The following is a 13,783-nucleotide window of genomic DNA, read 5'->3' on the forward strand; positions in this document are numbered from 1 at the left end:
CAGTATATTTTTGATAAGAGGAGAAGCCAACCTTTTCAAGGACATCTTACTTGCATCTGAATTAATCATCATACCCCATCACTCCCTCCCGAATACGGCTAACAAATGTCTCGCCATCCGAAAGCGTCGCCAAAAAATCTTGGCAAAGAATAGTGGTTCTGTGAGCTCAAAATAATCATTGTAGAGTAGGCAATAGCCGTTTTCTCTGTTACGATTGAACCCCGGAGCATGGCCCGGGATCGATCCCCTAAACAATGGGCGCTGGCTCAAAATATACCCATTGTGGACCAAAGTAGCAACCACAACATCCTCATTATCGAATGATTCTTCAAATGATGAATGTGATGTTATTGTAAACAAACTCATCCGAGCTATTCGCCATGATCCTTCGGAGTGATGAATCCGTACCTCACTAAATGGAGGCGTGCCTGTAGGAGCCTCGACCCGGCAAACGGCCGAACACCTTTGGGCAGCGACGGAGGCAGGCATGGACGAGTCCCGGCCTGGGCTGGTGAAGGGCACCATCAGTGGCCCGTTCAGGCAGTAGGTTTGTCGAAGCCCGCGTATGGTTATGTGGTGGGTTTGTGGTTGGCAGGCATGTATGGTTTCCTCCCCGACATTATTTTCGAGCGGGGGTGCCAGATCAGAAATCAGATGGAGTGTCCGGGTGTTCCCCCAGCCAGATTCTTTCAACAACAATGGCTTCGTCTTTGGTAGGCTACTTTGAAGGTTCGAAAGCTGCATATTAGCGACAGAGCTGCATCAAGCTCGGTTGGAGAGGTGACCTGTCACATTTTCTCTTGATTGTTGCTGCGGTGGTGCTGGAGGCAGGTGACAGGCGTTGGCGTCAAGCTCAATGGATTCTTCGGTCTTGATTGTGCTTTGTTTTCTTGGTTGATAGTCCTTTGTGCAAAAGCTAAAGTCTTCTGTCTTTTTTTTTTTGGAAAAAGAGTCTTCTGTCTTTTTTAGTTTTGTTATAGGTCATGTTTATGTGGTTCGTAACTTGATCTTTATTATATGAATAAAACTTGTATTACGATGAAAAAAAACGCGTGCTCCCATCAAAGCTCACAAGGGTTGTACTTGCTGCCCAGGTCATTTTGGTGATATCCCCTCCCGCTCTGTGAAAATGACACTGGCTACATCCCCATGACCACGCCCACGGAGACGGAGTACGGATTCTAGCCTGTTGTGATTTGTCAAACGAATCCTTAGTTTTTTGACAGTCCTCTGTGTCCGTAGCCTATGTGTCTTGTTGCTGCCCGCATGATAACTGACATTAATAATTGCAGTGAAGAATGACATGGTAATCCCCAAAATTTACCCAGAGGACGTGATGCATTTTCCAGAGCTCAGGAGATCTGCGTACCAATATATTAGAAGGAATTTTCTTATCCCAGGACATTTGTACCTTAAATTCTTATAGGCTGAGAAATGTACTCCATTTGTTCTAAAATGTAAGACCTATTTTTTAAAATACCAAGTAAACAAAATATGGAAACTATATTTCATGATAAATCTAATGATATTATATATATTGATAGTTTTAATGTAAAACTTCGTCAAAGCCAGAGAGTTCTGGATTTAAAAAATAATAATACTACACCTCATATATTGGAACAAAGGAAATATACTATATATTTCAGAAATATATAAACTAAATCACTTAGAGAAAGAAGTACAATTTGGAACTTCCATATGACTCTGTGCGACCGGTAAAAAAATGACATATGCATGTACCAATAAACAGTACATGTTACTGTAACTTACATTTTGTCATTTTTGTAGAGGTCACATACTGTCATGTTTAAGTTATAAATTTTATACGCACATACCTTTAGGAAAAATACTGTGGTGAACATGCTTCCACAAACATACATTATGAATAAAATCCAAAAAATAGTAAAAAATTCAAACATTTGTAAAATTTTAGGTTATCAAATTTGGTCAACTGTTCTACTCACGTGTGACATCTGGTGAAGAAATGACACCCGTGGTATTCTTTAGCGAACAAAATAAAACTAGATCTGCAAATTACTTTAAACATCACATTTTTTATCAAAAAAAAAAATTCATTTATGCCTAGAATACCACGGGTGTCATTTCTTCGCGATACTTGATACTTCACATGTTAGAACTAGTTATTTTTGTGACATTATTATTATTATTTTACTATTCATAATGACTGCGGCTGGAACCATGCTGTTCAAATCACATGCATAATTTGATTCATAACTTATAAAAGCTGATAGCCCACATGTTAGAAAAACAAATTCAGAACTACTGGAACCATGTGTGGTGATTCTGTTTCCACACTCCTACATCTATATATACATGTTGGACAACTGAAGACAAGTCCAAGTTCCTGGGTTATGCATACAACTCATAAGAAGAGGCAGAAGCATTTATGTATAATTACACGTACATATGTTGATGAGATAGTGTCATGCAGAAATAAGGGCAATATGAGGGCATCTCCATAATATAAGGGCATCTCCAAGACGGACCCGCAAACCACCCGCACCCCTCCGGACTATGCTGTCTGGACTGCGGAAGCCATCCAACGCGAGACTGTATCGGTCTGCGGGGTGGTCTAGACGCGTTTTCTTTCGCAAACTGGAGATAAACATGGGGAAGGTTTGCAGGAGTCCGGATACTCGAAACGTATGACTCCGACACCCCCGGCCCATCCAAAACCCTTCCCGGAGCCCACAACTTCATTCTCCCTATTTTCCTCCTTCCTTCTTTCTCTTTTGCCTTCGCCGCCGCTCCATCGCCTCGGCCGCAACGCCACACCCCTACAGGAACTCTACTTCTCTGTCACCTCCAGCGCTCCAGCAGGGCTCCATCCCGTTTCTCCTCCGTTGCCGTTCAACCCCTGTCCTTCGACCACCCGCCAGGTACCATACGTTACTGCTATGCTCACCATGACCACAACTGTTCGATGAATCACCATAGCCAAAAACATTTTTTCCCTTCTTCTTTCTAGCAATGGATTCCGATTTGGAGTACATATATAAGTAGTATGTTGAGTCGTCCGACGAGGAGGAGTACTTAGGTGAGACGGTGATGCAGGCGGTCCTTGAAGACATGGAGCATGCAGAGGAGCATATTCTCAATTTCAAGGGCTCGATCAAGGGTCATCAAGTGTTCAACCGCAACAGGGCACGCAGACATTTAACACTGATGGCCGACTACTTTGCCCCTGATGCACTATTCGCTGACCATTTCGCCTGCGTTTTCGGATGCGCAAGATTGTCTTCGATCATTTGTACCATGGCGTCTGCTCCTACGATGACTACTTCATCCTGAAGAAGGACGCTGTGGGAATAATTGGCTTCCCTGGTTACCAGAAGTACGCGACCACACTCCGGATGCTTGCATATGGCACGACCGTTGATCCATGGGACGAGTACCTACAGATGTTTGAGAGCACATGAGGAGATGCCATGGTTAGGTTTGCAACTGCCATAGTCGAGGTGTTCGGACCTCAGTACCTGAGAGAACCAACTGTGGCAAACACCGAAGAGGTTCTTGGCAATCTCACAAGCAAGAGGGTGGCTATGTTTGCTTGGATCTCTTGACTGCATGCATTGAAAATGGAATAACTGCCCGAAAGCTTTACAAGGGCAAAATCAGGGTCATGTTAAGAAGCCCACCATCAATCTTGAAGTAGTTGCATCACAAGACCTTTGGATTTGGCACACTTTTTTTGGTGTACTCGGGTCTCACAATGACATCAATGTTGCAGCAATCGTCGTTGTTTGTGAGGATGACTGAAGGAAAAGCTCATCCTTGCCACTATACCATCAATGGACATGACTACAACATGAACTACTATCTGGTTGACGGTATCTATCCTCCATGGGCTATCTTTGTCAGCACCATCTCTAACCCAGTTGGCCAGAAAAAGGCTCACTTTGCCCAAACACAAGAAGCAGCTAGCTAAAAAGGATGTCGAGAGGGCATTTGGAGTTCTGCAGACCCGTTTTGCAGCTGTTCGTGGACCTGCTAAACAATGGGATCTGGAGACCTTGTGGGAGGTGATGAGATGTTGTGTGATCATACATAACATGGTCGTAGAGAATGAGGGTGATGATGCTGTTGTAGCTCTGAAATTTGAGAACATGGGTGATCCTATTCAATTTTCAGACCAGAATCCGGCCACATTTGGAGAGTTTATTCAAATCAACAAATTCGGTATCAACCAACTCATGAGCAGCTGAAGGAAGATCTGATTGAGTATCAGTGGGCGGTTAAAGGGGACAATAATCTTGGGATGTAATATTTGAACTTTTTTAAATTTGAACTACTGCTGCATGCGGCTATTTGAACATTTGTATCATTTGCATGCGGCTATTTGATCGTGCGGACTTAAAAAAGATGAGGAAAGGGATGTATGCGGCTATGGTTGGATGGTGGCCTCCCGCATCCGTGTCCGCGGATTGGCCCCCCTGTCTACGAACGGATACGGCAGGTAATTTAGGAGTTGTCGTTGGAGATGCCCTAAGAGCATTTTTGGCACTATTACAATGTTTCCTATTCCTTAAAGCGAGCAAATTAATCATTTGATTTTTAAGATCTCATCAGCAGGCGAGGGTTCCACCTGTCGCGCTAAAAACAAACTATTCAATTTTTGAGGAAACGAATCATCACGTCACAGGCGAAGCTACATTGAGTTTTTACTACATTTTGCAGAGCTCAACAGGAAGCAGCAGCAGCAGCAAGAATATTAATAATAAAGCCGCTCCTTCGCTGCCATCCCTTGCATCAATGCCGCCGAGAGGCAGCAGAACGTTGAAAAGCCGCATACAACTGCGCCCCGGTGCAGTGACAACAACTATACCTTGGGACCCCCCCTCTCTCTCCGTCTGAGACCAGCGCGTTGTGCCTGGGGTGCGGGCAGACTGACCATGGAAGAAGAAACAAGCATGGGAACAGAAGGGGTCGGCATTGACAAGGTACAAGTGCCCACCTGTTGCGCTCAACAAGGGAAGCGATGAGACAGAGAAATTAATAAGTACTAGCACTTTCGAGGGAGCGTATTTTTTTTCATCATGGTATTTCCCCCTTCCGCTGCAGGGCTAGCTGCTTACTGCTGTTTGATCACGGTGAAAGAATCTAGTGACTGGTCTTGAGGGAAACAAGCTAATGAGCAAGTAGAGTGGTAGATAACGCACGGGAAAGCCTTTTATCGCACTAGGATCGTCAGTCAGACAGGCAACAAGCATTCCTTCTATGCATGTGCATGTCACGGTTAAGGAGAGAGAGAGGCCAACTTTTTAAATGAATAAGAAGTGTCCGGACTCCCGGAAATGACATATAGGGGCAGTTTGAGGGTCCGCATCGGATGCCCTTGGGGTCATGTGTCAATAAATTAAAGTATCATTTCTTTTTAGCTAAACTACTATACATGTTGACTATTAGATTGGCTATAAAAGACATCACAACATCATATAGCCAACAACTGACTATATTGTTAGCAACACTTTTAGGGTCAGCTACTTCCCCCATACCCTCGGAGACAAAATCCTTTGACTTAAGTTACTTGACTTCGCCGTGGCTGGCGTGTAGGCCCCATTGAAAGATGGCCCACTTGTTATTCACTGCTAAGTTAGGTGACTTAAGTTAGATAAACCCTCCCAAATACATAAATGGGCACACAAATGAGCACTCTTGGAGATGCCCCTAAGGGACATAAATGGGGACACAAATGATAGTTTTCCAAATTTTCGGATACTTTCAAAAAAATAGAATTTTCCTAATTTGTATAGGATCCATAAACAAGAGGTTAGCAATTTTTTGAGAGCGTAATAAATAAGCAAGAGGTTGGTAGTAATTGATTTGGACAGTATTGAAGACCATGACGACGTAGTTTGTAGTAGCGGTACCCTCTCCGCTGTTTTAGAATGTCCTTGTTGACTTTGCCTAGTCTCTAGTATGCAATTTTTTTTTGAAAAGGCGGATAACCCCCGGCCTCTATTTTTTTTGAAAGTATCCCAAAATTTGAAAACTAAACAAGATGTGTAAAAAAGTGCAATCTTATGGAACAACAAATAATCTAAGGGGGTTCACCAAATTGGTAACTATATTTACCATATTTTCTAAAGAGAATCATCAATATTGATGTGTTATTTTGCTCAGAAATAAAACATAGATGTGTTATTGTGAGTTTTTCAGACATTTTTGTTTCCTTTTGAATTATTACAATAACCAAGGGACAAAAAATGACCCTGTCCGTACAAGGAAAGTAGGTAAAGTTCTCAAGGGCGAACACCACTAAAGTTTCCTAGTCCGCTAATTGGCAGTTAAATGAAAGACCCTGTCAAAACATAACCATATTGTATGAGGAAATATTAATGTTTAATCATTTTTTATCTATGATGATATCGTATTCTCTATTTTTGAATAATTACAACTCATTACCCAATTTTCCTATACATGTAAGATTTCCATGTTAACAAACCATCCGTGTATGCCACGTCATCAACTTGCCATCTTGCTACCTATTTTCCCAATGCATGTGTCCCTTCCACATCAACAAAACCATGCAATCTTTACTGCTATCTCACTATAATTAATCCTCATAGATATTCACCTCATCAACCTATTTAACCACATCATCACTCTACCTATTTATAACAGTATTCTCATGGAAACGCGCGGGTTATCTTCTAGTATATCTAAATATGTGATCCCTACCTATATTTTCTCCCAACATGCAAACATGTCCACTTAAAAGGTACCGGTGGCTGCATGGGAAAATGCTTTCGTTTTTTATACTAGTTGTATAATATATATTTGGAATTCAATTTCTAAAAAAATGGAATGATTAAATAATAAATAATATATAACTTTAGTTTCAGTACTCATAATATTAATCAAAATATTCATGTTCCATACAACTAGATTTATTGAAATACTTTACATCCCCAGACCAGCAATATGTGGGGTGTCATTTAGTTTTCAAGAAAGTATGATAATAATTAGCCAAAACATAATTTATAGTTGAGGTCCGAACTCAATTAGCTTTTCTTTGCCATCATATATATAGTTCTCCATTGTTCTGCCAGGTTCTATACCTAGTATGCTAGCTTAATTTTCCTCTGGGACCGTAGTACGTCAATAATATGCACATGTAAATGGGCCGGGGAGGCTTTATTTTCTTCAGAAAAGAATGAGCTACGTAAAACAATTTTTTTTGAATGTTGGCAAAGCTTGCCAAATTCATTGATCAGAAGGGATTAACAGAGTACAGAGACAACCCAAGTGGGTTAAAGCTACGTAAAACATTGATCTAGAGCAGTACAAGATATGCAGGCTTGCTGCAGGCAGTCGACTATAAGAAAGAAACTGCTGAGAGCTAACAAACAAAGGGTTATCATGGACCATGTCATGTATGACGCTTAAAACTGTATGTTGGCATTGGCTGCGTCATATGTCTGACAAGTAAACAGGTCTCCACTATGTGAATATACAGTTAATCTAGTACGAATCATTTCTATGAAACCATCATTTGAACAGCATATATTCTACTGAAAAATCATCATTACCAAATAGACCAACATTACAGCTTGGACTAATGCTACAAGCTAATAGACCATTGTTAGCATCACCACCAACAAAATATTAAGATTAATTTATTTGATCAATATTAATCGACTAAAGCGATAGTAGATAGTTTCTACTGTCTACCCGAATTTTTTTATCTTGAAAATTAGCTGATGTATAAACCTGGAAAAGGTAGCCAAACTAAAGGCTAAAAAAAGAGCTAAAGCTTATGGGTAACAGGCAAGAGGAAAAGAGCAAACTTTAAGCACCTCTTTTGTTACTTTGATCATTGCATCTGTAATCAGCGGCGGGCCAAGATTAAAGAAACTGTACTAGGACAAAGGCATAGTTCAGCAGATATAGGCCATTAATTAGGTTTGTGCAATCATGCTATCTTTGCCTCTTCTCTCTAACTTTCTCATGTTAACCCATGCAAATTGGACATGGACATGGATAGGTATACAGTTCCATGTCTCGTGATTCTTAACTAGCTGAAAGCACACTGCATTTGCCATCGGGGCAAAGCTAACATCATGAGCTTCACACACATCCTTGAAAGGGTTCTCTCTCGGCTTAGGGGAGGGTGCTCAAAGAGATAAAGCCTAGCATTGTCTTTATGCAAAAGATGAGAGAGCATTAAAGCAAAACTAGCTATGAGATTCTCATGGATTGCGATCCACCAGGAGGCTGCATGCATGCACGGAAGAGATGGAGCATATACACAGCTTATATCTAGCTAGCTATTCCCTTTTGTTTTCTCCTTTAAGGCCACTTTGGATTGAATAATTTTTGGACGATATCAATCCGAAGGATTGTTTTCCTATGGAAGCCATTTCGATACCAAATTCATATGGAATTTGTTCCTATGACCCCCGTTCCATAGGAATCTCAACATGAGCTCAAACCTCATTTTAATGTTTCGTTGAAAAGTCCGATGCTCTTTAGGGCCTCTTTGCATTGCAGGAAGAAAAATGGAGGAATAGGAGAAATGTAGGATTAATTGTGGTGTCACGTATACCATGGAATCCTACAGGATTTAGAAACACACAAATTCTGCAATATCTAACTTTGGATAGTGCACATGAAGCAAACACGATAACTCTAGGGGATTGATAGAGAGGGTATAGAAAGATAAATTTGAAGTGCATTGGACTTCTGAAGAAAAATTAGAATGAAGATTCAGCTAATGCTGAGATTCGTATGGAATGGTGCATAGGAAAGGATTCCATGGGAGTTGGTAGCTCGAATCCCATGATACAAAGGGCTTTCATAGGTAAAACCCATAGGATCAAATCCTCCAAAATTCCTACAAAGAGCACCCCTCCAACTCTATCTCTCTCTACCCTCTCTTATCAACTCTAAAATTCCTGCGTCAACCAAAGACACATATTGCAGAACTTCTGTGTTTTCAAATCATGCAGGATTTCATGGTATGTGACATCTCAATCCTATGTTTTTCATATTACTAGTTTTCAAATTTTTGTAATCCAAAGAGGAAATATGTCTGCATTTTCACAATGCATATGCACTTTTTGTAGAAAAATATAAGACTACATGATAGTTACTTCAGTCTTGCAATAATATAGGAAAAGTTCAAAAGCTCACACAGGATACCAAAAACATAGGTATAATAGAGAAAATGCATGATTGGAGTTTTATGGTATGTTGAATTCTACATGTAATAAAAATGCATGAATTCTTGTGTAGAAGCATTTCAGTGCTCTATAAAACACAGGAATTCTGAGATTATGTGTTTCAGATTTTCTTTTTTCTTTTTGCATTTGTTTTTATTTTATTGTTCATTGTGTGGGTGCACCGAACTTGGGTGTAACCACTACTTTCCCTTAGAGAAGGGAAAGAGAAGACGCATGATGTATTGGAACTTTCAAAGACTTTTTTCCATGAGGTTGGACCTCGAATGTTTGGTTTCCTCCAAAACATGTAGGAAAAATTCATATCTACTGAAATTCCTCTGGTACGACCCTATGATCCAAGAGGAAGGAAATGTTTTTCCCCTCAGAGTGCAAAAATACCTTTGATACAAATGTCATTCTAGGATCATACAAGACATCCACTGCAGAACTATATACATTTACTAGGTGAACTTATATAAATTATTCTTTTTTCTGCGGGTTTCTGTAAATTATTCTTAGGAGGATGTAGACAAGCAATAGTCCTAGGCTCCTAGCTACAGGCCAAGTATGCCAAAAACAACGGATCTCAAGTTCTCAAACAGAATTGTACTACATACTCCTTTTTTTGCAAAAAGAATTTGTACTACCTACAACAATTGTTTCATTTTGATTGTTAGTTTTCAAAAGAAATCACAGTTCTTTTTTCTCGTGCGTGCTAGATTATGAAGTCCTTTGAAAGAAGGAAGAAGAAAGAATTATGTCCATTGCTTATATTACTACATAAAGATTTCCTTAGATATTTTTGATTCTTCCTTTTCTTGACTACTTTTATCTACACAAGACAACATCAAGTGAATGCATGATAATCGGGGATGACCAGGCATGCGTGCTTTTCATCATACATCTTTGATACAAAATCGATATCTCCAGCAATACCAGAGTTGTATCAAATTTTATATTGTTGAATAAACTTGAAGTGAAATATAAATCTTGGTACATGCACGGACGGGGCGAATACTAGTTTTGCAGCCATTTTCTATTGAGGAAATTTTAACAATAAAGAATTTAACATGCATAATTTCGTCCAAAAAGATGGTCCGCATGGAAATTAGAAATATCAGGAAGCTGGAAATATCCCATGTTAATAGATAACATGGGCCTTAAACTAGAAATGGGAAACACAAAGTACGCATATCAGTTTATCGATAACTTAATTAGCTTTTGTATGCTTCAATTATAGAACGATAGTAAATCACTTCTTGTATCTAAGGGGAAAAAAACTTATAGATAACTAGACTTTCAACTTCCAATCATTTCAAATTAATTAAAGCATGATCACAAACATGCAAGACTCCAATATACCACAACTAGTGCTAAAAACAATAAAATTAGTTATAAACATCAGATGAACACAAAAGATGTCAAGACTTAATTAGTACTCCTTCATCCCAAAATAAGTGCCGCTAATTTAGAACAACTTTGTACTAAATTTGTGTGCTAAATCAACGACACTGATTTTGGGACGGAGTGAGTAGCAGTAATAAGCCAGTAAGCCTGTGGCCATTGCATTCATGCATGCATGATAACTTCTTTGAAATTTTGAATTAATATTTGATAATCTGTATCACCATATACCAAATCAAAGTCTACACATACAATGAAGCTAGCTAGGGTAGGCTATATACCCAAACAATTAGAAATTCACTCACCTCTCTCATAAGTCATAACCATACATGCACCGATCGATCCCTTGATTAATCCAGCTGCAAATGTATAATCCATCTTTCTTTCAAAATTAAAACGCACCCTTCACTGTTCGCACTATCAACTATATACGCCTGCCTGCAAGCTTCAGGTATACAGATAGTACGTACTGCCAGTAATAGCTTGCGCTCCCACACCTCAGCTCACATGCATATATACTTACCCAGTAGGCCGTAGCCCTAGAGATGGACCGGCTCGATCGGTTAATTGGCCTTCCAATGGCGACGGTCGCTGCCGGCGCCGTTGGTGGTGGTGGCGGCGGCGGTGTTAACGGTGTGGTCAACCTCGGAGGAAGGGTCGCGGTCGTCGTCGTCGAGGTCGAAGCAGTCGATGCCGCAGGGCGCGTGGCCGCGGCCGAAGGCGCGGATGTGGTCCTTGAGGGAGCGCTTGTGCTTGAAGTCAGACCCGCATGCGCAGTACCAGAGCTTGCCGCAGTTCTTCTCGTGGGTGCGCCAGTCGCCGCGCACGGCGAAGGCCTTGCCGCACTTGCGGCACATGAAGGGCTTGATGCCGTGCTTGCGCTTGTAGTGGGTCTGCAGGGTGCGGAAGTCCTTGAGCGGGCGGGCGCGCGGGTGGTCGACGTTGTTCCGGCAGCCCGCCGCGCAGCAGTAGCAAGGCAGGCGGAGCATCGCCGTCGGCTGCGTCCCCCGCAGCGACTCCGGGCCCTTCCGGTACTGCGACCCGTGGCCCCACATGTGCATCTGCAAGCGCAAGCGTCCATGGCAACTGATGGATCAGACATGAGACAGACAGACAGAGTTGTAATGGCTTACACATGCATGCATGGACAAATTGGACACGGAGTGGTGCTTGCTGGTGCGGACCGCAGAGTGTTCGTTGCGTGTGCACAGCGGCTCGATCGGAGCTATCGAGCGGCATTGCCGCTGCACGCACTGTGGCTAGTCAGGAGGGAGAGAGCTACGAAGGTGCAAGACGAAGTGATGGCTCTCCGTCTTCACGTGCTTGAGGCAACGGGGGATGGGGGGATAATTTAAGGTGCAAAGGGACCATCTCTCTCTTCTCTCTCTCTCTAGCTACCAGTATCTAGCTGCATAGATGCATCAATTAGGGGGAGAGAGAGCAAAAGGGATGTTGAGCAATGGACTGTGTGAGACTGAAGGGCACTGCTCGTGGTGGGGTTTCTTGCAGAGAGAGTGCAGAGAAGGGGAGAGAGGAGGAGGAGCCTGTGGCCGGCGTTGGCTTGAGACGCACACCGATCTGTGTAACCTTGAAGGAACTGATCAGGGAAAGATAAAGATGCCTTTCTGCTAGATCTTTCTTCCCAGATCTCTCCCCTTTTCTCTCTCTGCGCTGCGCGTCCAGCCCGCTGCAAATTGAAAAGGCAAAACAAGCGCAAACTCCAAGATCGGTCAGTCCTAGTACTGGCCAGTAGCCAGCATAGGAGCTCAGAGTTCTCCATGTCAATGGCCGTCCCAGAGCCATTACTGCATGCCCCTCCCTCTTCCCTCTTCCCACTACCCTCCCGGTTCAGTCAAATCAACGAGATACGGCAGACAGAGTGCATGGCCTCTCTCTACTTCCCTCCCGGTTCAGTCAAATCAATAAGATACGTCAGCGAGAGAGAGAGAGAGAGAGAGAGAGAGGTTGGATAAGAAGCAGCGGCACTTCGTCCTAGATCCACCGCCACTGCACCTTGCACAGGACAAAGGAAGCCAGAGATGCATGCACTGCTCCAATTCACGCACAGGAAAGAGAACAGGAAGTTCACAACATAAACATCCAAAACAAAATCAACTAAAATCCCCCTATCAAGACCAGACAGGATCAGAACCAAAAATTGAAATCCGATGCATGCACAAGGCAATTCGAAGATGGATCACCTCACCTGCATGTTGTTGTATCTGTTGAAGGTCTTGTGGCAGACGGGGCAGGAGAACTGCGTGGGACCAATGAGGATCTGGGACGGGGTGGGGATCCAGTACTGCCCCTTTGTGAGCCTACCTATCCCCAGGGACGCGCACCCCACCCCCAGCGCCATCGTGCTGCCATCCTCCTCCTCCCCTTCCCCTTCCTCCTGCCCTTCTTCCTGCAGCTGCTGGCTTCTCTCCTCAGCAGCTACTCCTCCAGCCGCTGCCTCTTCTTGGTGGTGGTTGCCGCTGCCGGCTGCTGCATCGGAGGGGCTGGGGCTGGGAAGGCCGATGTGCAGGGCCACGGTGACCTCCCCGGCTGCCTGATCGGCGGCTTCTGCCTGGCTGCTGCAGGAGGCGGTGGTCATGACCTTGTGATCTTCTTGATCGTGGTGTTGATGGGGGTGGTAGGTTGAGGAGGAAGGCGCGAGGCTGAGGAGGGGGAGGGCTTCCCTGATCGGAGGGGAGGAGGGAGGTGGGTGGTGGAGGTAGGAGGTGTAGCTGGGGAAGGGGGAAGAGGAAGAAGCCGCTGCGTTGGAGTAGCGGAGGCCGTAGCCCCTCAAGAAATTGGTGTAGGGATCCCCCATGGATGGATCGACTGGTGGTACGGTGGAGCTGGAGATAGGAGAGACAGGGTGTGGATGGGAAATGGCAGTTAATATAAATAGAGAGAGAGAGCACCAAGAGAAGAAGAAGAGTGGGAGAGATGAGAGAGAAGGAGATAAAGGTGTTGTGTGTGCGTGTAGTAGCCCTAAAGGTGTAAATGAGGCTGTAGAGGACGAAAGGGAAGTTCACTAGAGAGAGAGAGAGGGATGGGGGAGGGAGGGAGATGAGGGAGGATCACCTGGCTGACAGCATAGGGAGAGGGGAAAAGTTTTGGTGGTGCGTATGAACAAAAGCAAAAGGTTTGGAAGGGGAAGAAGAGGAGTGTGGATACTACTCATTCTGGTGCTGCATGCTAGGATG

At 43.2% G+C, this 13,783-nt stretch overlaps 1 protein-coding gene across 1 annotated transcript; it reads right to left on the reverse strand.

Moving 5' to 3' along the window:
• Positions 1–10,772: 10,772 nt before the first annotated feature.
• On the reverse strand, positions 10,773–13,572 carry LOC125523959 (zinc finger protein WIP2-like). The gene is made up of 2 exons (XM_048689032.1): positions 12,796–13,572; positions 10,773–11,650 (listed from the first exon to the last, which is right to left on the reverse strand). The coding sequence occupies exons 1-2, from the start codon at positions 13,402–13,404 to the stop codon at positions 11,153–11,155; spliced, it is 1,107 nt and encodes a 368-aa protein (XP_048544989.1). The 5' UTR covers positions 13,405–13,572; the 3' UTR covers positions 10,773–11,152.
• Positions 13,573–13,783: the final 211 nt, after the last annotated feature.

This window comes from Triticum urartu, chromosome 7 (assembly GCF_003073215.2).
Source record: "Triticum urartu cultivar G1812 chromosome 7, Tu2.1, whole genome shotgun sequence".
NCBI lineage: Eukaryota > Viridiplantae > Streptophyta > Magnoliopsida > Poales > Poaceae > Triticum > Triticum urartu.